Source organism: Mercenaria mercenaria, chromosome 15 (genome assembly GCF_021730395.1).
Source record: "Mercenaria mercenaria strain notata chromosome 15, MADL_Memer_1, whole genome shotgun sequence".
In the NCBI taxonomy this organism is placed as follows: Eukaryota; Metazoa; Mollusca; class Bivalvia; order Venerida; family Veneridae; genus Mercenaria; species Mercenaria mercenaria.
Window position 1 is genome coordinate 42635419 of NC_069375.1, and position 20819 is coordinate 42656237.

The 20819-nt window shown below is 36.7% G+C and overlaps 1 protein-coding gene across 1 annotated transcript; it reads left to right on the forward strand.

Annotated features, from left to right (window-relative positions):
* Positions 1-1626: 1626 nt before the first annotated feature.
* On the forward strand, positions 1627-17346 carry LOC123553239 (phytanoyl-CoA dioxygenase domain-containing protein 1-like). Its single transcript, XM_053524207.1, has 8 exons — positions 1627-1726; positions 2286-2341; positions 3109-3171; positions 8797-8818; positions 13462-13587; positions 15215-15343; positions 16294-16420; positions 17078-17346. The coding sequence occupies exons 1-8, from the start codon at positions 1627-1629 to the stop codon at positions 17121-17123; spliced, it is 669 nt and encodes a 222-aa protein (XP_053380182.1). The 3' UTR covers positions 17124-17346.
* The last annotated feature ends 3473 nt before the right edge of the window (positions 17347-20819 follow it).

The window sequence follows — 20819 nt, forward strand, 5'->3', positions numbered from 1 at the left end:
ATTTTAAACCCCCGCCCGGGGGAGGGGATTATAGGAATGGTCCCGCATCCGTCCTTTGTCCATTGTCCGTCCTTCCGGTTTCCCTTTCCCTCCGTAAAAAAAATCGTTTTTCCGGTCCATATCTCCTAAACCCCTTTAAAGGGTTTTTAGAAATTGGGGGCAAATTTATCACCTCATCAAAGACGAAAAAGGGGCAACGAACCCAAGGGGTTCCCGCCTTTCAAAATTCCAAACCCCCAAAACCCCCCAAAAATCAAAAAAGGCCAAAGGGTTTGAGCCCCCCCCCCATTTTGGGGTCGCTCTTTAATTTTTTCTCCTAAACCCTTGGGAAATTTTTAAAAATTGGGTCAAATGAAACCTGATCAAGACGTGTGCAGAAACCCCTGAGTCAAACCTGCCGGCCCCAAGGGGCCCCGGCCCCAACTCAGGTCAAAGGTTTTTAGCCCTTTCCTTTTGTGTTCCCGCCCTTAAATATTTATCTCTTAAACCCCCCTTTAAGGGAAAAATTTTAAAAACTTGGGTTTAAATGTTCCCTTCAAGAAGAAAGTGCAGAAACCCCTTGGTTTAGTCATGCCGGTCAAGGTCCAAGGTCACAAATTAGGGTTTAAGGTTTGAGCCTTCCATTTTGTGTCCGCTCTATATCTCCTAAACCCCTTGAAGGATTTTCATCAAACTTGGGTCAAATGATCACCTCATCAAGGCGATGTGCAGAACTTATGAGTCAGCCATGTTGGCTCAAGGTCAAGGTCACAACTGAAGGTCAAATGTTTGAGCCTTCTATTTCGTGTCCACTCTATATCTCCTAAACCCCTTGAAGGAATTTTTATAAAACTTGGGTCAAATGATTACCTCATCAGAACGATGTGCAGAAATTATGAGTCAACCATGCCAGCTCAAGGTCGAGGTCACAACTAAGGGTCGAAGGTTTGAGCCTTCCATTTGGTGTCCACTCTGTATCTCCTTAACCCCTTGAAGGATTTTCAACAAACTTGGGTCAAATGATCACCTCATCAAGAACTCATGAGTCAGCCATGTCAACTCAAGGTCAAGGTCACAACTGAAGGTCAAAGGTTTCAGCTCTGTATCTCCTAAACCCCTTGAAGGATTTTCATGAAACTTTGGTCAAATGATCACCTCATCAAGGCGTTGTGCAGAATTCATGAGTCAGCCATGTCAGTTCAAGGTCAAGGTCACAGCTAAAATCAAAGGTTTACCCTTTCACTATCCATAGCAGTGGCGGGATATTTAGCTGTCTTTCAGACTGCCTTGTTTTATTTTAACTGTTAGTTTTTAATAGTATATTTCTAGTGGCAAAGTACAGAAGATGCTGTACTTCAGGTGTATAACACCCATGCAGACCTGTTTAAAAACACATTCAAAAGATTGCTACTAATGTTAATTGGAGGAGCTGAGGCTCGAACTCACAATTCTTGGATTCATAAGTCTAATATATTACTACAGGACCAAAAGTTCACAACATACATAATTGTGATATTATCAGTAAGAATAATTTGAAAAAAAAAGGTCCTATTTAGGACAGAAAAAAACTAACAGCAAAGACATCTTTAATGATAAAAACAGGATTTCTTTAATTGCTTATAACAATTTATTTGACATGACTTTAATATGAAAGCTTGTGTAGTGCATTGTTTACATTGTATAACTTTTTTTTTTGCAGGTGGACTTAAGGTTAACAAACACCTGTCTATAAACAAAATTGGACACGGTAAATACACTCAGACAGTTTTTTGTTATATTATAATTATTATACCACATTTATATAGCACTCTTTTCATACAAAATATGTGCATTCAAAAGTGCTTTACAAAGACATTAAAGAACATACATACATATACATATATATACATGTAAATACATTGGTAAAAGATTAAAAGGAATAGTTATTAAAACAAGATCATCCTTTATTCCTAATCTTTACAGACAAACATACAAAATGGAATGAATTCCACACTCAACAAGAAAATGTTGAACATATTACTTAGTTTGCATTCACAAATTAAGAAATATTTCACTGTACAGTTCTTGGGCTTTGAAAATTGTTTATTGGAAACAAGATAGATACACCCTTACAACAGAATGTGAATTATTAAAATTATTCTATGTACTGTCACGTTAGTTTCGTGTTAGAGAGCCCATTGTTTCCAGAGTTTTAGGCTACATTTGTTGGGGGCAACTTCAATCACTTTAATATTATTCAGTAAATGTAGTAAAAATATGAGATAAATTAAGTTTTTAGAGCTCACAGTTGAAATATTGCCTTTCAGCTCTGCATGAATTGAGTGACCCATTCAAGCAATTTACTTTTAGCCCAAAAGTAAAGGTATGTACAAAAAACTGTCAGGACTTTTGTAGCAATGACCTATTGAACTTTTATGCTGTAGTATGTCTAGAAGACTTAGGTGACATGATTGGGCTTGGTTACATACCCAGTGAGTCTCATTACCCTACCCAATCTGTATCTACTAGAGGTCAGATTGTTAGAGATAGACATTGAGAGCATTCCTGGATGGTTTAGTACAATACAGTTATTAAAAAGAAGTAGCCTTATCTGAGATGTTGTATTTAGCAGAATTTTGACTGGCCTTGCTCATGCAAGGCATGCAAGAGCCAGGTGTGGTCTGGCTTGGTTACATCTTATCTATAAAAATTGCACACATCCCAGATCGAGCTACTGTTTCATAATATACTTCCACATCTTTTGTTCTAATTTTAGCTAAATATAACTACAATCTCTTCTGAAAAAAAGAACTATTTATTTACCAGTTCATTAATATTAATGAAAGTAGTTCAGGCAAAGGCAGAATATGGAATTGAATTTCCGCTAGTGCAATACATATTTTGAATTCTGGTACGTTGTATTTATTTGTGCATTACAAGCCATATTTTTCACATTTTATTTATACTTATATATTAAACACAAGTTCCTGTGCATAGAAATTTACATTTGTTTAACATTTTGTATTTTGCATTAATTTTATTTTTCAAGATTAATTTTCTCTGTTGGAAAGTGAGAACATTTTGATTTTAATTATAAATTTGTCTTTTCAAATACCAGCACATTTTGATAGAGCTCTTTTTGTGTTGCAGGGTATAGCTAAGAGTTTAGGGTTTGTGGATCCAGTCATTTGTCAGAGTATGTACATATTTAAGGTTTGTAGTTTGTATCTCTGTTACTTTTAAGGTTTTTTTGAGCTCACCTGAGCATGAAGTGCTCAAAGGTGAGCTTTTGTGATCGCCCTGTGTCCGTCAGTCGTAGGCGTCGTTGCTGTCGTCAACAATTTGACTGTTAACACTCTAGAGGTCACAATTTTGGCCTAATCTTAATGAAACTTGGTCAGAATGTTACTCTCAATAAAATCTTGGACGAGTTCAATATTGGGTCGTCTGGGATCAAAAACTAGGTCACCAGGTTAAATCAAAGGAAAAGCTTGTTAACACTCTAGAGGTCACAATTTTTGCCCAGTCTTAATGAAACTTGGTCAGAATGTTACCCATAGTAAAATCTTGGACAAGTTCGATATTGGATCATCTGGGGTCAAAAACTAGGTCACTAGGTCAAATCAAAGGAAAAGCTTGTTAACACTCTAGAGGTCACAATTTTGGCCCAATCTTAATAAAACTTGGTCAGAATGTTACCTTCAATAAAATCTTGGACGAGTTCTACATTGGGTCATCTGGGGTCAAAACTAGGTCACCAGGTCAAATCAAAGGAAAAGCTTGTTAATACTGTAGAAGCCACATTTGTGACTGTATCTTCATGAAACTTCTTCAGAATGTTAATCTTGATGATCTTAAAGGGAATTCCGATAGTTTTTTATGCGCATCTTTCTGCGCAGCCGACACTTTCTATGGAAAACTGAACTGAAGTCAACATTTGTTGGAACATGTTACAGACAGTCTTAAATATGAAGAATCTTGAATGAAATAACATTTTTGATAAGTTTTATCAGTAATCAAATGTTGATACTGGTTTATGTTGTATTGACAAGTATCATGCCTGACAGGTCTTGCTAATTTTGTGGTTGTGTTTTCACATCGCATTTTGGTACAAAGACAGTGTTGTTCATATAATGTAAGATAATTGACTTAGTACTGATAAGACAATATCACCTTTCAGATTATTTAGTATTCAATTATAGAAAGAATTAAGAAATTTTAAAACTTTTTTTTAACTTCTAGCAGCATATATGTAATCAACTTGGCCAGGTTCGCGTCATTTTCCGTCCGAACGCGTGTTGTATTCTAGCGGTCTTAACATAAAATTTAGCCTGGTGACCCATACATTTTTAGCCGTTTTTATGCTCACAATACAATTATCTATACACAAGAAAAACAGGAAAAAATTCTATGAAAGAATTTGTTCAAAATTTAAAAACATATTCTTCACTTTGGGTATTTTTCACTGAAAAAAGTTCACAAAAGTAAATATGAAACAATATTTTTTTTTTATTTGTACCCATTATTGTAAGGATAGAGTATTACAACTATGACTATGATATCAAGTAAGTATATAATAAAATCTGTAAAAAGAAAAAAACCTTATTGTGCCTTTTTGATATATATTTTGGTAGGTATTTATAAAAAAGCAGAAAATTATGAAAATGTTGAAAAATCGCTAGCAGTTTCAGCAACAGTGGGTGTGTTCAAAACAATTTTTCACAAAAACAAGCCTGGTGACCTATTGTTTTTATTTGTTCATTGTTTTCAGCACAAATTTTCCTATCATATATGTGAATTTAAAAAAATTCTATGAAAGGAAAAAAACTGTAGGAATTCTCTTTAAGGTGCAGTTTGAATCTGGGTCATGTAGGTTAAAAAGCTAGGTCACCAGGTCAAATCAAAGGAAAAGCTAGTTAACACTCCAGAGGCCACATTTGTGAACATATCTTAATGAAACTTGGTCAGAATGTTAATCTTGATGATCTATAGGTCAAATTCAAATCTGGGTCAGGTGGGGTGAAAAACTAGGTCACTAGGTCAAATCAAAAGAAAAGCTTGTTAACACTAGAGGCCACAATTATGACTGAATCTTTATGAAACTTAGTCAGAATGTTAATCTTGATGATCTTTAGGTCAAGTTCAAGTCTGTGTCATGTGGGGTCAAAAACTAGGTCACCAGGTCAAATCAAAGAAAAGCTTGTTAACACTCCAGAGGCCACATTTATGACCATATCTTAATGAAACTTAGTCAGAATGTTAATCCTGATGATCCTTAGGTCGAATTCAAATCTGGGTCAGGTGGAGTGAAAAACTAGGTCACCAGGTCAAATCAAAGGAAAAGCTAGTTAACACGTAAGAGGCCACATTTATGACCATATCTTGGTGAAACATAGTCAGAATGTTAATCTTGATGATCTTTAGGTCAATAGGTCAGGTGAGTGATACAGGGCCTTCATGGCCTTCTTGTTTTTGTTTGGGGATTAGCACTGTTTTTTAACAGTATTTCAGTTATGTAATGGCAGATGGTTAACCAAACCAGTGTTCATGGATTCTTTACCAGTACTGATATGTTCTCTGGAAGTAACTGCCAACTTCTCCACATGAATTATATATGGAGGATGAATGATTTTCTTAAAATGTAGTAGTCTTCAGTCAGATATTGCATGGATTTAAGTGCTGTAGCAACAGAATGATTATCCTGTCTATTTCCTACTTAATGAAAATTTGAGCTGCACCATGAGAAAACCAACATAGTGCGTTTGCGACCAGAATGGATACAGACCAGCCTGCGCATCTGCACAGTCTGGTCAGGACCCATGCTGTTAGCTAAAGGTTTCTCTAATTGCAGTTGGCTTTGAAAGCGAACAGCATTGATCCTGACCAGACTGTACGGATGCGCAGGTTGGTCTGGATCTATGCTGGTCGCAAACATACAATGTTGCTTTTCTCATGGTGCGGCTCAAATAGTTAAGTGTGCTGCATAAAATGGAGGTGCTTTTACCGAAACTGGCAAACCCATCTTACACCTGGGGTGTAAGATGACTAACTGTAAATGACATCTAACAAACATTATTTATTTAGTCAGTTTGTGCATTAATTTTAGCTCACCTGAGCACAAAGTGCTCAGGGTGAGCTATTGTGATCGCTCACCGTCTGGCGTCGTCCGTCCGTCCACACTTTCCTTTAAATAACATCTCCTCCTGAACCACCAGGCAAATTTTGATGAAACTTCACAGGGATGTTCCATGGATGGTCCTCTTTAAAAATTTTTTCAAAGGATTGAATTCCATACTGAACTCTGGTTGCCATGGCAACCGAAAGGAAAAATTTTAAAAATCTTCTTCTCAAAAACCAGAAGCACTAGAGCCTAGATATTTGGTGTGAAGCATTGCCTAGTGGACCTCTACCAACTTTGTTCAAATCATGACTTGATTTTACATAGGAAAATCTTCAAAAATTTTCTTAAAATAAACCAAAAGGCCTAGAGCTTAGATATTTGACATGTAGCATTGCCTAGTGGACCTCTACAAAATTTATTCAAATCGTGACCCCTGGGGTCAAATTGACCCCGTCCCATGGGGTTACTTGATTGTACATAGAAAAATCTTCAAAAAATTTCTGAAAATAAAGCAGAAGTCCTAGAGCTTAGATATTTGACATGTAGCATTGCCTAGTGGACCTCTACACAATTTGTTCAAATCTTGATGCCCCCCCTCCCCCAGGGTCAAATTGACTCAGCCCCAGGGGTTACTTGATTGTACATAGGAAACTTCATAAATTTGCTAAAAATAAACCAGAAGGCCTATATCTTAGATATTTAATGTAACATTGCCGAGTAGACTTCTTAAAACTTTGTTGAAATCATTACCCCTGGGGTAAAATTGGCCCCGCCCCAGGGGTTACTTGATTGTACATTGGAAAATCTTCCAAAAAACTTCTAAAAATCATCCGTTTTTGACATTTGAAACATGTAGCTCATATTTCTCAGGTGAGCGATCCAGGGTCATCATGACCCTCTTGCTTTATTGTACTCCCCCCCGCCCCCTCCGCCGGCAAAAAAACCCCCCCAAAAAAACAAAGTTTGTTGTTTGCCCTTTCCATATGATATTTCAAGAACGCTTGGGCCTAGGATCATGAAAGTTGATAAGCAGGTTGGTCATGAACAGCAGATGAGCCTGATTTTGAGTTCAGTAAGACAAACGTCAAAGTTACTGTGACCCAGAATGCTTGGGCGTATGATCACGAAACTTAATAGGGAGGTTGATCATGAACAGCAGATGACCGCTATTGATTTTGAGATCAGTAGGTCAAAGGTCAAGGTTACAGTGAGCTGGAACAGTTTAACAGTTTCTGGACAATAACTTGAGAAAGGTTGTGCCTAGGATCACGGAACTTAATAGGGAGATTGATCATGACCAGCAGGTGACCCCAATTGATTTTGAGATCAGTAAGTTGAGGGTCAAGGTCACAGTGACCTCAAACAGTCAAACAGTTTCTGGACAATAACTTAAGAACGCTCTGGCCTAGGATCAGGAAACTTAATAGGGAAGTTGATTCTTAGCAGCAGGTGACCCCTATTGATTTTGAGGTTCAAAGGTCAACAGTGTTCGAAATTCGCGGTAGTCCGACAGCCCGTGGCTACCAAATTTCAGCTCGGGCTACCGATTTTCCGCAGGTACAAGCCCGACCAGGCTACCAAATTTTCCTAATTTGTTTAAAAAATCATGCTAATTAACAAGTACTGCGTCCAGACTGAGAAACGCTTATGGAATAATTGTTGGTTTTGCACTCTCACGTATTGACAATCAAACACAGTGTCAAAGACGTAACCACAGCGCTAATTGGCTGAATACAATCACCTCTAGCGTAACGGATAATTTGATTAGCTTTCATACTTCTCGCGAAATCTCACAAGTACCTGCAGTAGGCGGAGCTTAAATTATGCTATCAGTGTGTGTGTAAATGTGTATTCAGCACTCGTTATTAGATCTTGCAAATTGTCAACAGTCCTAGTTGCAGTAATTGGCGAGTGCGGATCCTAAAAAATCGGGCGTAACAGTTTAGATTTTGTTTTGGCAAGGAGTGTCATGTCCGATGCTTTTGGACTCTGACGATGCTGATCTGGACTGGAGTATTTAGAGTTAAAATTTTTCAAAAACATGGCAAACATGTACTGTATGTCTTTTCTTCAAACATGCATAGAGAAGTTCGGGCTAGTGAAATTGGTGTCGGGCTTGGAAAATTTCCAATCTGGTAGCCCGAACAGGCTAGTGGATTCAAATCTGAATTTCGTACACTGGGTCAAGGTCATATTGACCAAGAATAGTAGAACTTTTTTTACCAAATAACTAAAGAATGCTTTGGTATAAGATCACATTTGATATGAAGGTCACTTATGACTGATAAATGACCCATAATATTAATTTATTATTGATTTGAGGTCAGTACGTCAAACCTCCAGTGCACAGTGAACAGTCCTTGAATGTGCAGTACTGAATTAGTAAGTAAGTAAGTTTTATTTGGCACAAGTGTACATGACATGGCAATATAGCGATAAAACAAATGACAAATCTATGCATAATAAATATTAAATAGTGACAAACTAACAAATCATTAGACAATTATATCATATTACTCAGCAAAGCCATGTAATGCTCACCAATACCAGGGATAACACAAAAAAGATGAAATGATTCTTCTTATTTCCATTGTGGTCCCTTATGCATCAAGGGGGGCCTTTCATGTTCTATGAGCTGTTGTTTTGATTTTATTTATTTTATTTATTTATTTGTTCTATTAAAAATGTTTTTGATATTTTTGATAATTTTTTTCCAGCAACCTGGAATAGGTGGAGAAGGTAAGGCAGTTTCATATTTCTGTTTTATTGACTTTTAAATTAAAAACTGATGTAATGGACCAAGTTATTATTAAGAATGAACCACTCCATTTTTAGCTCACCTGTCACATAGTGACAAGGTGAGCTTTTGTGATCACCCTTCGTCCATCGTCAGTTCGTACGTCCGTCCGTGCAAACAATTTCTTGTCTGCACAATAGTGGTTTCATTTATGATTTTATTTTAACCAAACTTGCACACAACTTGTATCACCATAAGATCTCGGTTCCTTTCTTGAACTGGCCAGATCCCATTATTGGTTCCAGAGTTATGGCCCCTGAAAGGGCCAAAATTAGCTGTTTTGACCTTGTCTGCACAATAACAGCTTTATTTATGATTTGATTTTTACCAAATTGGTACACAACTTGTATCACCATAAGATCTTGGTTCCTTTCTTGAACTGGTCAGATTCCATTATGGGTTCCAGAGTCATGGCCCCTGAAAGGGCCAAAATTAGCTATTTTTACCTTGTCTGTACAATAGCAGCTTCATTTATGATTTTATTTTTTTACCAAACTTGCACACAACTTGCAACACCATAAGATCTTGGTTCCTTTTTTGAACTGGCGAGATTCCTTTATGGGTTCCAGAGTGATGGCCCCTGAAAGGGCCAGAATTACTATTTTGACCTTGTCTGCACAATAGCAGCTTCATTTATGATTTGATTTCAACCAAACTTGCACACAACTTGTATCACCACAAGATCTTGGTTCCTCTCTTGAACTGGCCAGATTCCTTTCATGGGTTTCAGAGTTATGGCCCCTTAAAGGTCCAAAATTGGCTATTTTGGTTTTTGCAGCCATATAGAGACTTCATTTATGGTTTTATTTGATACAAATTTTCAAAATATCTTCAACAACAATAAATCTTGGATTCCATGACAAATCAGATCCAATCGTAGGTTCCAGAGTTATTTTATATCTGATTACCTCCCCTGATTTACGTTACTATAAATAGCTTATTTTTAGTAACTTTTTTATTATTGGCCGTAGGGAAAAACCGAGACCACTTTTCTGTGGTACAGTATGGATGGTACCTCCAATTTTTAGGTGTATTTTGACATATCTGTACCTTGTAGGAATTTTTTTTTTCTTTACGGTTAAATTTCTTTCCTTTGTTGTTATTGTCCTTTGGACTTAGATATTTTTTCTGAGGACCTTCTTGTCCTCAAGTGCAATGATAACAGGTGAGCGATATAGGGCCATCATGGCCCTCTTGTTATTCTTTATTCAACAAACATTTCATTTTCTGGTCCTTGATTTCACAGTTTTTCTGGTTTCATTCCTTTTCCGTCATGGTTTTTGTTGAGCCCGCTTGCGGAAGCGAAGACATAGTTGTCCAAATGGCTGTTCGGTGTATGTGCGTACGTCCGTGCGTGTGTCCGTGCGTCCGTCCGGATTTGTTTGTCCGGACCATAACTTTGACATGCATGGAGCAATCTTGTTTATATTTGGCATGAATGTTAACCTCAGTGAGACGGAGTGTCATGCGCAAACCCCAGGTTCCTATCTCAAAGGTCAAGGTCACACTTACAGGTCAAAGGTCAAATTCAAAAATTACTTTGTCCGGAGCATTTCTTCTTCACGCATGGAGGGATTTTGATGTAACTTGGCACAATTGTTCACCGTCATGAGACGGAGTGTCTTGCGCAAGAACCAGGTCCCTAGGTCTAAGGTCAAGGTCGCACTTAGAGGTCAAAGGATACAAGAATGACAACTTTGTCTGGAGCATTTCTTCTTCATGCATTGAGGGATTTTGATGTAACTTGGCACAAATGTTCACCAACATGAGACGGAGTGTCATGCGCAAGTACCAGGTCCCTAGGTCTAAGGTCAAGGTCACACTTAGAGGTCAAAAGTCAGATACAAGAATGACATTGTCTGGAGCATTTCTTTTTGATGCATAGGGGGATTTTGATGTAACCTGGCACAATTGTTCATCATCATGAGACGGAGTGTCATGCGCAAGATCCTAGAATTACTTCCCTTTGTTGTTCCTATAAATAGCTTATATTCGTAACTTTTTTATTACTGGTCATAGGGAAAAATCAAGACCACTTTTCTGTAGTACAACATGCATGTTACATCCAATTGTCAGGTGTATTTTGACCTATCTCTACTGGTGAAGATTTTTATGTGGATTTTTTTTTTTTTTTTTTTTTTTTTTTTTTTAAGATTTACGTCCCTTTGTTCTTACTTAAAATAAATTATATGGTAACTTTTTGCAATCTCTTTTTTATTTGGCATAAATGTTTGCCTCAATGAGGCAAGGAGTGTCATGTGCAACTCCCAGTCCTTTTGACAGCTGGCGGGCTCGACATGTTGCCTGTGGGCATCTAGTAGTTTGTAAATGGTCTTGTTTTAGTTCATGAGATAGTGCTTAGTTATTTCTGTCATGTTTTTATTGCATTCTAATAAGCTCACCTTTAACATAGTGAAAAATATCAGGTGAGCTTTTGTGATCGCCCTTAATCAGTTGTCCATCTGTCGTCCGTCCACAATTTCTTGTGAACACGATAGGGACCACATTTTGCAATTAACTTTAAATTAATAAAACTTGCACACAACTTGTATTGGCATAATATCTCAGTTCCTTTCAAAGACTGGCAGTATCCCATCAGAGGTTCCAGAGTTATGGCCCCTAAAACTTTGCTAGTTTGGCTTTTGCAGCCACATGGAGACTTCATTTATGGTTTGATTTGATACAAACTTGCAAAATACATCTGTCTTTAACAACAATACTAGTAGATCTTGGATTTCATGATGAATCCGTCAGATCCAATCATAGGTTCCAGAGTTACGGCCCCTGATTGACCCCTGAAAGAACCAGATTTGTTCATTTTTACCTTGTGAACACGATAGATGTGACATTTTACATTCAATTTTAACCACACTTACACACAAGTCACAATAAGATCCTGGTTCCTTTGGAAAACCAGCTAGATTCCATCATGGGTTCTAGGTCAGTTTCGAAACTGGTTCCTGTGGGGTCAAAACCGGGTCACACAATCACACAAAGGAAGGCTTGTTAACATTCTAGAGAAAGTTGATCAGAATGTTTATCTTGATGATCCCTAGGTCATGTTCAAATTTGGGTCATGTTGGTATATTTAACAGGTGAGCAATATAGTGATAGTGTCATCATGACCTCTTGTAATGAAGTATAGGCCAGATTAGATGTTTGGTTAACTGGGTTAAGAACTAATCAGGTGAGCAATACAGGGCTTCGGTCAAAACTACGTCACACAATCACACAAAGGAAGGCTTGTTAACATTCTAGAGAAAGTTGATCAGAATGTTTATCTTGATGATCCGTAGGTCAAGTTCAAATTTGGGTCATGTTGGTATATTTAACAAGTGAGCATTATAGTGATAGTGTCATCATGACCTCTTGTAATGAAGTATAGGCCAGATTAGATGTTTGGTTAACTGGGTTAAGAACTAATCAGGTGAGCAATACAGGGCCTTCAGGGCCTTCTTGTTATAACTGTGTTTTTGTTTTAATAGCTATTGTTGTTTCTTTTTAGCTCCACTATTCGGACGATTGGGGGGCTATTCTACTCGCCCCAGCGTCTGCGTCGGCGTGACCTTTCTTGGTTAAAGTTTTTCGGCAACCTTTGTTTTTCTGTCATATCTTTGTTACTATTGCTTATTTCTTACTGTAACTTCACATAAACATTGTCCAGCATACAAACAAAGTATATGCAGGGGCTGGGCCCATTATACCCAAGGTCAAGGTCACCAAGGTGTTATACTTAGGTTATTTTTAGGATTAAAGTTTTTGTGGCAACCTTTGTTTTTCTGTCATATCTTTGTTACTATTGCTTACATCTTACTGTAAGTTCACATAAACATTGGCCAGCATACAAACAAAGTATATGCAGGGGCTGGGCTTAATATACCCAAGGTCAAGGTCACCATGGTGTTATACTTGGAATTATTTTCATGTTAATTTTTTTCGAAAGATTCATTTATAGACATATCTTTGGTACTTTAAAAGATAATTACTTGAAATTAAAATATTTCTTTATAATCATCTGGCAGTGCATGTGTGGTTACAATTCCCATGACTCTAATTGTATTTTTGATAGAATTATGCCCCTTTCATACTTAAAAGTTTTTTGGCAATTTTCGCTTTCTGGATGTAACTTTAGTACAATATAAAATAAAGACTTGAAACTGAAAATGTATCTTTATCATCATCATCTGCTTGTGTGGTAACATTCACCATAACTCTGGTTTGTATTTTTGATCAGATTATGCCCCTTTCATACTTAAAATTTTTGACAAACTGTTTTGTCAAACTGTTTTCTGGACATAACTTTGGTACCATATAAGATAATGACTTGAAACTCAAAATATAGTTTTAAAATCATCATCTGCATGTGTGGTAACAATCCCAATAACTCTAGTTTGTGTTCTTGATAGAATTATGCCCCTTGATGTATCTTCCTTTTAAAGTAGAGGTCTCTTATTGAGACATATATTCATTTTACTGTCAAATCGCCGAATAGTGACGCGCGCTGTCTTACGGACAGCTCTTGTTATAGTTGTTTATGTTCCTTTTATAGACTTTAACTCTTTGCTTACTTTTTATATTTTTTCAGTGATTCCACACCAAGATTCCACATTTTTGTATACAAGTCCACAAAGACTGATGGGAATGTGGATTGCTCTCGAAGATGCCACACTGGAAAATGGCTGTCTTTGGTTTATTCCAGGTTCTCATAAATGTAAGTTTTTACTTGGAAAGACTAATCAGAAACTGTTTAGCTAGGTTTCATTTGGTTTACTTGTGTATTAGTGAAATCATTAAATGATGATAAAAGCATTTGACAAAGACATGACTTATAGCAAATACCAGCATTTGTGTTTTTATGGTAAATATTATAAAATCCAAATAATCATGAAGAAAATTGCTGTTAATTACAATTGAAGTTCATTTTATATATTTTCAAAGAATGGTATAAACCATAAGGCAGTTTGAACCACTTCTACCTGCTTTTAAATATGTGAAATTTTAAATGTTATCCACAGTTGTATAGAACGAGTGGGCAAGAAATTGGCAGTGTTTTGTTCTTCATAGAAGTAAACCAAAGTCACTTCCTGGGTCCAAGGCTATAGAATGTAGGTTTGAAGATCAGTCTCAGAAAGCTACTTTGAAATTGGTGAATTTTTAGAAAAAATGCTTAGAAACAGGCAATTGTAGTCTGGGTCAAAGGTATTGAAACTTAGCCTGGTATTCTGAATGCAGCCTTGCCATCGGCCAGTTTCAAATTAACCAATTGGGTGCTGGAGTTTTGGTGTCCAAATTTAGGTATGTGACCTAGAGACACAGAGAGGTTGATCATTTAATGTTTAGAATTCTTTTCATGAACAAGCACACATGGTGAACTTTTAAGGTTGTTGCCTGTCTGTTTGTCTCTCTTTGTTTACAAATGGATATAATTATATGTGGCAACGTATAGAATAATAACAGTTGTCTGCTTGTTGTTCACAATTTTTTGAACATCTGCTCAACTACTTAGCCTTTAGTTTAGTTTCAGCTACACTTTGACAGATTGTTTCTTTAGAGGACTGCTTTCAGAGTCCGTCAGATTTAGGTCATTGATGTAAAATTCTGGTTGCCCAAAGGAAAAAACTTGAAAACATTCTCTGTTAACTGCTGGTCTGATTCCATCTCACAGGGGTGTTTGTTGAGTGACACTGTACCAAGTTCCTTCAAGCCGTATTAAAAACTTTAACAAATCTGCTCTGAAACCACTGCTCAAATTTCAACATGTTTTCACTGAAATGTTCCTTACAGTCCCTTAGGGTGAGCAAGCTTTGAAACCCAAATGAGCCATCTATCGCCATCATGGTCCTCTAGTTCAAAATCATTTTCTTCTGATTAAAATTGTATGATAAAATAATCTAGCGATTTGCTATAAATAAATGGGTGCTGCTTTAAAGATAGAATTTTTAAAGTACGAGGTATAAGTGTTCTTAAGCCTTATCATGCTGGTCAGGATTGATTCTGCCTTTGCAACCAGTGTAGATCATGGTCGGCACTGTTCACCATTCAATCACTATACTTTTGGTAAGCACCCCTTTTAATTGGTAATGGAACTGTCTAAACTGAAAGATGGACAAGTTCATTATAGAAATTTAGCCGGGTCAGGGTTAAGCCATGTATGTAGAATGGTCTTTAAAATTTATCTGTAGAATGTGTGTTTTTACCCAAAGACACTTATTGAAAAGTGTGATAAAACACTTACAAAAACCATTACAAATGAGAAATCTCAGCTCTCTTATGACAACAGAAACTGTGAAACATAAATAGGCCCAAGACAAACTGGCATTTTAATATTACTAACACAGGTGGTATCCATGGCAACAGGAGAATGATCAGAAATCCGAAGAAAGGTGAAGGAGAGTCTGGGACAACATTCACTGGTGAACAAGAAAAATACGATCCAGAAACGTTTGTAGCAGGACCTGTTAAAAAGGGTATGTACAATTTGGAAACTGTTTTATTGCATGCAGTTGGCTAAACTGTATCAAAGACATAATTAGTGTATTATTTGAAATATATTATACCAGATTTATTTATATGCATTAATGAGTGTCTTGTGAAGAAAATCTCTCGGCGGGATGTAGAAGCATTATAAAAGCAGATTTAACCTGTTTGTATTAATGCATTGTGTTGAGAACTTGAATGTGTCAACCAAAATATTTGTTTTTTTGATGTAACAATTGACAACCCTATTCTGAAACCATGTATTATGAGAGAATTCAGTTTTCATTTCTCTTCTGGTTGGAAATCCGTTAAGCAGCAGACTTCAGGCTTGCATTCTGAAAGTTAAAGTCACACAAAGAGGTCACGTATGTTGAGTCATTTTTGTTCTCTTTTTATTTTAGAACTTTTTGTGCATGCATAGATATTTTAATTACTGGGCATAGATATTCACAATGCATAATAAAATGTAAACAAGTTGATGTGCCATGTGCCAAAACTGATCGATAACTCAGAGGTCAAGGTCACAAAGGATTTTGGACTTTTAAACTTTCAGCAGTTTCATTTTAGCACTCTTCTTTTCTGTTGGACTATAGTTAGTTTACCCTTAGCCTGCTGGCGGCAAGTGATTATGCCTTTGCGGCCATTACAAGATCCGTGGATGTGCAGTCTGATCATGGTCTGCACTGTTCGCCATTCAGTCAGTATCTTTTTGGTAAGCACCCCTTTTAACAGTTAATGGTAATGTCCAAATTGAAAGATAGAGTTCATTATAGACATTTAGCAGTGTAAGTGTTAAAGTATCAAAGTTCATATATTGGCTTTTAAGCTGGAGGTAGCCAACAAACGCATGTAGGTGTGGGTATTTATTAGTCACTGGAGAGCAGCCATCAGCAAAACAAATAGGTGGCATCTTAACATAAAAAGGATTTTGTAACTGCAGGTACGATGGTTTTGATACATGGTGAAGTTGTACACAAAAGTGAGAAGAATCTGTCACAGAATTCTCGCCATATCTACACGTTTCATTTGTTTGATCAACATGAAACAGAATATAGCAAAGAAAACTGGTAATTTAAAAGATTTTCTTTATATGATTATACTGACAATGAAAGTCTTAGTTTTATACAGCGACCAGATGTGACTATTTCGGCAATCTATGATTTTTATGAAAGTCATGTTTCAGTTGTGCTACTATTACGTCCGAAGAATGCCGAATTGCCTAACAAGATAAATAATCACACAGAAATAGCCGAGTGTCATACAGGTCTACTTCCTTAAAAACACCGTGTAACTGGTGATATCTTTAAAGGGCGATTCTGGTCTTATTTGTGGGACAATAATTGTGAAAAGCTAACTTTAATTATTAAATAGTGTGCAACCTACTATTTTGACCAATCAAAGCGAGTTATTTTTAAAAAAATATGGCTTCTTATTCCCGAAGACCAATGTGACTGTAGCAGTAATTTTCAAAGAACAGCATTACACGCTGAAGAGCGTCGACACGACTGACTCTGTAATTCTGATTGGTCAAACGTATATTTCACACTATGTTAGAGTCCATGAAGAGAATTCTTCGAGAAAAAGAAACCTCAGGTCAGTCACTCTGCTACGCTTCCATTTCCCTCCCTATTGGTTTCTTTTTTCAAGAAGTGAATGGTTCAAAGAAAAATATTGTTATTAAAGCTGGAAAACTTTGTACACAAATCATAACCGGTTTACTTCAGGTTACAGCCAACAGAAGAAATGCCTTTTCCACATTTGTGTACCTGAGGAATGTGAGATTTCTGTGAATGAGGGTTGTGTTTATCAGACATCTATTGTAAACAGTGCAACAATACCAGATATATGAGGAATGTAGCGGCATGCAGTACTAAAGGATACACTTTACCAAGTATGAGCAGACAGACAGATAGATGAGGATTTCCTCTTGGTTGTGATATCAGTTTCTGATTTTATTTACTAGGAAGAATACTGGCATCTGGAAGAGTGTATGGTAATAGTGTAAAAGCACATATTTTTGTTGATTCAAAATTTTGCGAATTTGAAATTTTGAGTATGTTCGCGAGGTTTAATATTGGCCAGAATTAAAAAGAAGTATTCTTCTTGAATAAGAATTATACTAAATGATGAATATTTATGCGAGAAATAATTTTCCCGAGTTGTAGGGCCTCGCAAATACATTTGTATAGCGGAAATTTAACTCTGGCGAAAATTTCTGCTTTTACAGTAGTGTTTCATATCATCACCTGATCATTCTTATATTATTTTACATGTGTAGAGCAACAGTACTTGGAAACGTCTATTTGTTGGGTAGATGTTCTTACTTTGGAAAACATCGTTATCATTCATGCCATTATTTAGTGATATTATTAATGATTCATTCATTTCTCTCATTTTGAAGTTTTGTTAATTGCTCATTTTGATTGACACAGTGTATATTTATACTGATGCAGCTTACAGATATATTTTATATGAACATTGACTAAATTGTTATTGGTTTTAAACAGATGTTCAGGGTATTTTTTGTTTATTTGTAGAACAAACATATTTTTACAAGGTTTTGCCAAAGGTTATAAAGCAGTGTCAGGAAATCGGGTATAAACATCAGTATCTGACTTATTGCATTGGAACAGACTTCAAAAATTGCTCAATGGTATTATCTAGTCTGGACTCCAAAGTCTCGTACTGACCATCCTAGTTGCTTTGTTTCTACTTCAGGAACTAACTCAGGTATATCTATAGTGTACTTGTACCTATTATTGCAAAGAGCATACAAAAACAGTTAAAATTGCAGTCATTTTGGATCGAAACAGCAAGTTTTGTATAATATTTCATTTGCATGTATGTGAAAATAAACTATATTTTAATCGTAGATCGTTGAATCATTGTGGCATCTTCCCTTTATAATAATTGGGTCTCAAAGTGCGAATGGTTGACTTCGAATCACTACCTCTATGAAATTGTACACCAGTTAACTGGGTATAGTTTTGGTCGGTTACGTGCTCATGCTATAGAAGGTGGGGTATATTGTTTTGCAGATGTCAGTCGGTCGGTCCGTAGACCATTTAGTTTTCGGATGATAACTCAAGAATGCTTAGGCTTAGGATCATGAAACTTGATATGGAGGTTGGCCATAGCCAGCAGATGATCCCTATTGATTTTGAGACCAGTAGGTCTAAGGTCAAGGTCAAAGTGACCTGTAACAGTAAAACAGTTTCCGGATGATAACTCAAGAATACTTGGGCTAGGATCGTGAAAGTTGATATGGAAGTTGGTCATAAGCACCAGATGACCCCAATTGATTTTGAGGTCAGTAGATCAAAGGTCAAGTTCACAGTAACCTGGAACAGTATAACAGTTTCCAGATGATAACTTGAGAACGCTTTGGCCTAGGATCACGAAACTTAATAGGGAGGTTGATCCTGACCAGCAGATGACCCTTACTGATTTTGAGTTCAGTAGGTCAAAGTTGAAGGTCACAGTGAAACAATTAAACCGTTTCCGGACGATAACTTGAGAACCCTGGGGCCTCGGATCATGATAATTGAAAGGAAGGTTGGTCATGACTAGCAGATGGCCCCAATTGATTTTGAGGTCAGTAGATCAAAGGTCAAGTTTACAGAGACCTGGAATAGTTAAATCGTTTCTGGACGATAACTTGAAAACACTTTGGCCTAGGATCATAAAACGACTTGGGGAGGTTGTTCATGACAAGCCATTTTGAGGACATTAGATCAGAGGTCAAGGTCACAGAGACCCGGAATAGTTAAACCGTTTCCGGACGATAACTTGAGAATGCTTGGGCCTAGGATCGCGAAACTTGATAGGGATGTTTATCATGACCAGCAGATGACCCATATTGATTTTGAGGTCAGTAGGTCAAAGTTTAAGGTCACAGTGACTACATTTTGGCGAAATATTCATATAAGCCAGCCACGTCTCTTAATAATTACGGACGTAAATTCAGAACTGAATTACGGCCATGAATCTTAATATACCGTACCTATTAGTGTCTAAATCGAGATTATTTGATGGGTGTAAAATATTAACGTTACATCTGTAAATGGCCAGTATATAAAACTGCAAAAATAAAGAAAAAAAAGAGAATAAAAACATAGCTCAATGTCAAAATCTAATCAATTTTTTGTTCTAACGTGATGTTGTCACGTAACTCTGAAATCGTATTGAATTTCATAGACAGAATATAACTCATCACCCAGATAACATTAACACTTTTTGTGATAGAAAATCTCAATGATGCAGGTCTGTAACATTTTTCATTACCCTGCATTAATGTTTTCTTTGAAATTAAGTATTTTGACATTTTATCGATAAAAATACTCCAGAGTGAAATATTCCAACTGCGTACACCCCTACTATCTTGTTATCCTTCATTCGAACTGGATACAGCACTGGAGTAGATCATAAAGAGTGAGGCATCTTTTGTCAGCAAATGTTAAATAAATATATTTTACAAGATTTTATGTAGGATCCTTTCATGATAAACACATTCAAGGCGCTTTACCTAGCACAAAAACAATCACTCAGTGCGCCTAATTTATGGTAAACTAGTACATTGTGATCTGTCCAGAGGGATAGAGCGAGAAAAAGCCCACACAATAGGGAAAGAAATCCATTAGATTCAGGCCTGTCCGGCTACCTTAGCCTAGCTCTTTGCAAATATGGTTCTTTCCACGTGCTTGGTGTATAGCAACGATACAAGCGAAGCCGCCTTTCCTGGGAGGAACCAGTACTTGTGGTGGGAGACACTCGGAAATCTCAGAAATTTCCAGTGTAATGGTTAACTCTTGCTTATAACTTTGAGAAATGAAGTTCAGTTACAATTTTTTGTGTAGTACATCTTGTTCAACTTACTCACAAATTAGATTAAAAGGGCTTAGCATTGAAAGGCTCATAATGCCTTTGTTTATAGTGCTGCCACGTCTTGCCACATCTTCGTTATCAACATAAACTATACAAATTTCTTGTTAAATGCTTTCTTCAGTAACTGTCTTCCCTAATATTTGTGAAAGGTTTGAATACAGATCTATATAAGTTTTATAATTGAATACATTGTTTTGATTACCCATCTGTACTCTTTAACTGTATAAATTCATGTGCAGTATTGAAAGTATGGCTTTTTTAACCATATTATTATGCATATTTGGACAACTGCTTTAAATAATGTTATCTCATCATAAGCTTTAATGATCTAACTAAATATACAAAATATTGCGAAGAAAAAGAAACAACCATACAAAAATACAGCTCAGCAAATTCTGTTTTTGGCTGTAAATTTAAGTTGTAATGATATGAGGCAGGTGAAGAGTAAGTGCTGAAACAAAATATTTATAATGAAGTACATACCACTTAAAATCTTCTGCGGGGCCCTCATGGCCACGAGGTTAAGGTCGCCGACATTAAATCATGTGCTTCTCACGAATGTCGATTCGAGGCCCGCTTGGA

Coding starts and splice junctions, on each gene's coding strand:
- LOC123553239 (XM_053524207.1), top strand. CDS start 1,627: ATGAAAGCTTGTGTAGTGCATTGTTTACATTGTATAACTTTTTTTTTT. Junction 1,727..2,285: donor TATAAACAAAATTGGACACG/GTAAATACACTC, acceptor ATTGCCTTTCAG/CTCTGCATGAATTGAGTGAC. Junction 16,421..17,077: donor GAATATAGCAAAGAAAACTG/GTAATTTAAAAG, acceptor GGTTTACTTCAG/GTTACAGCCAACAGAAGAAA.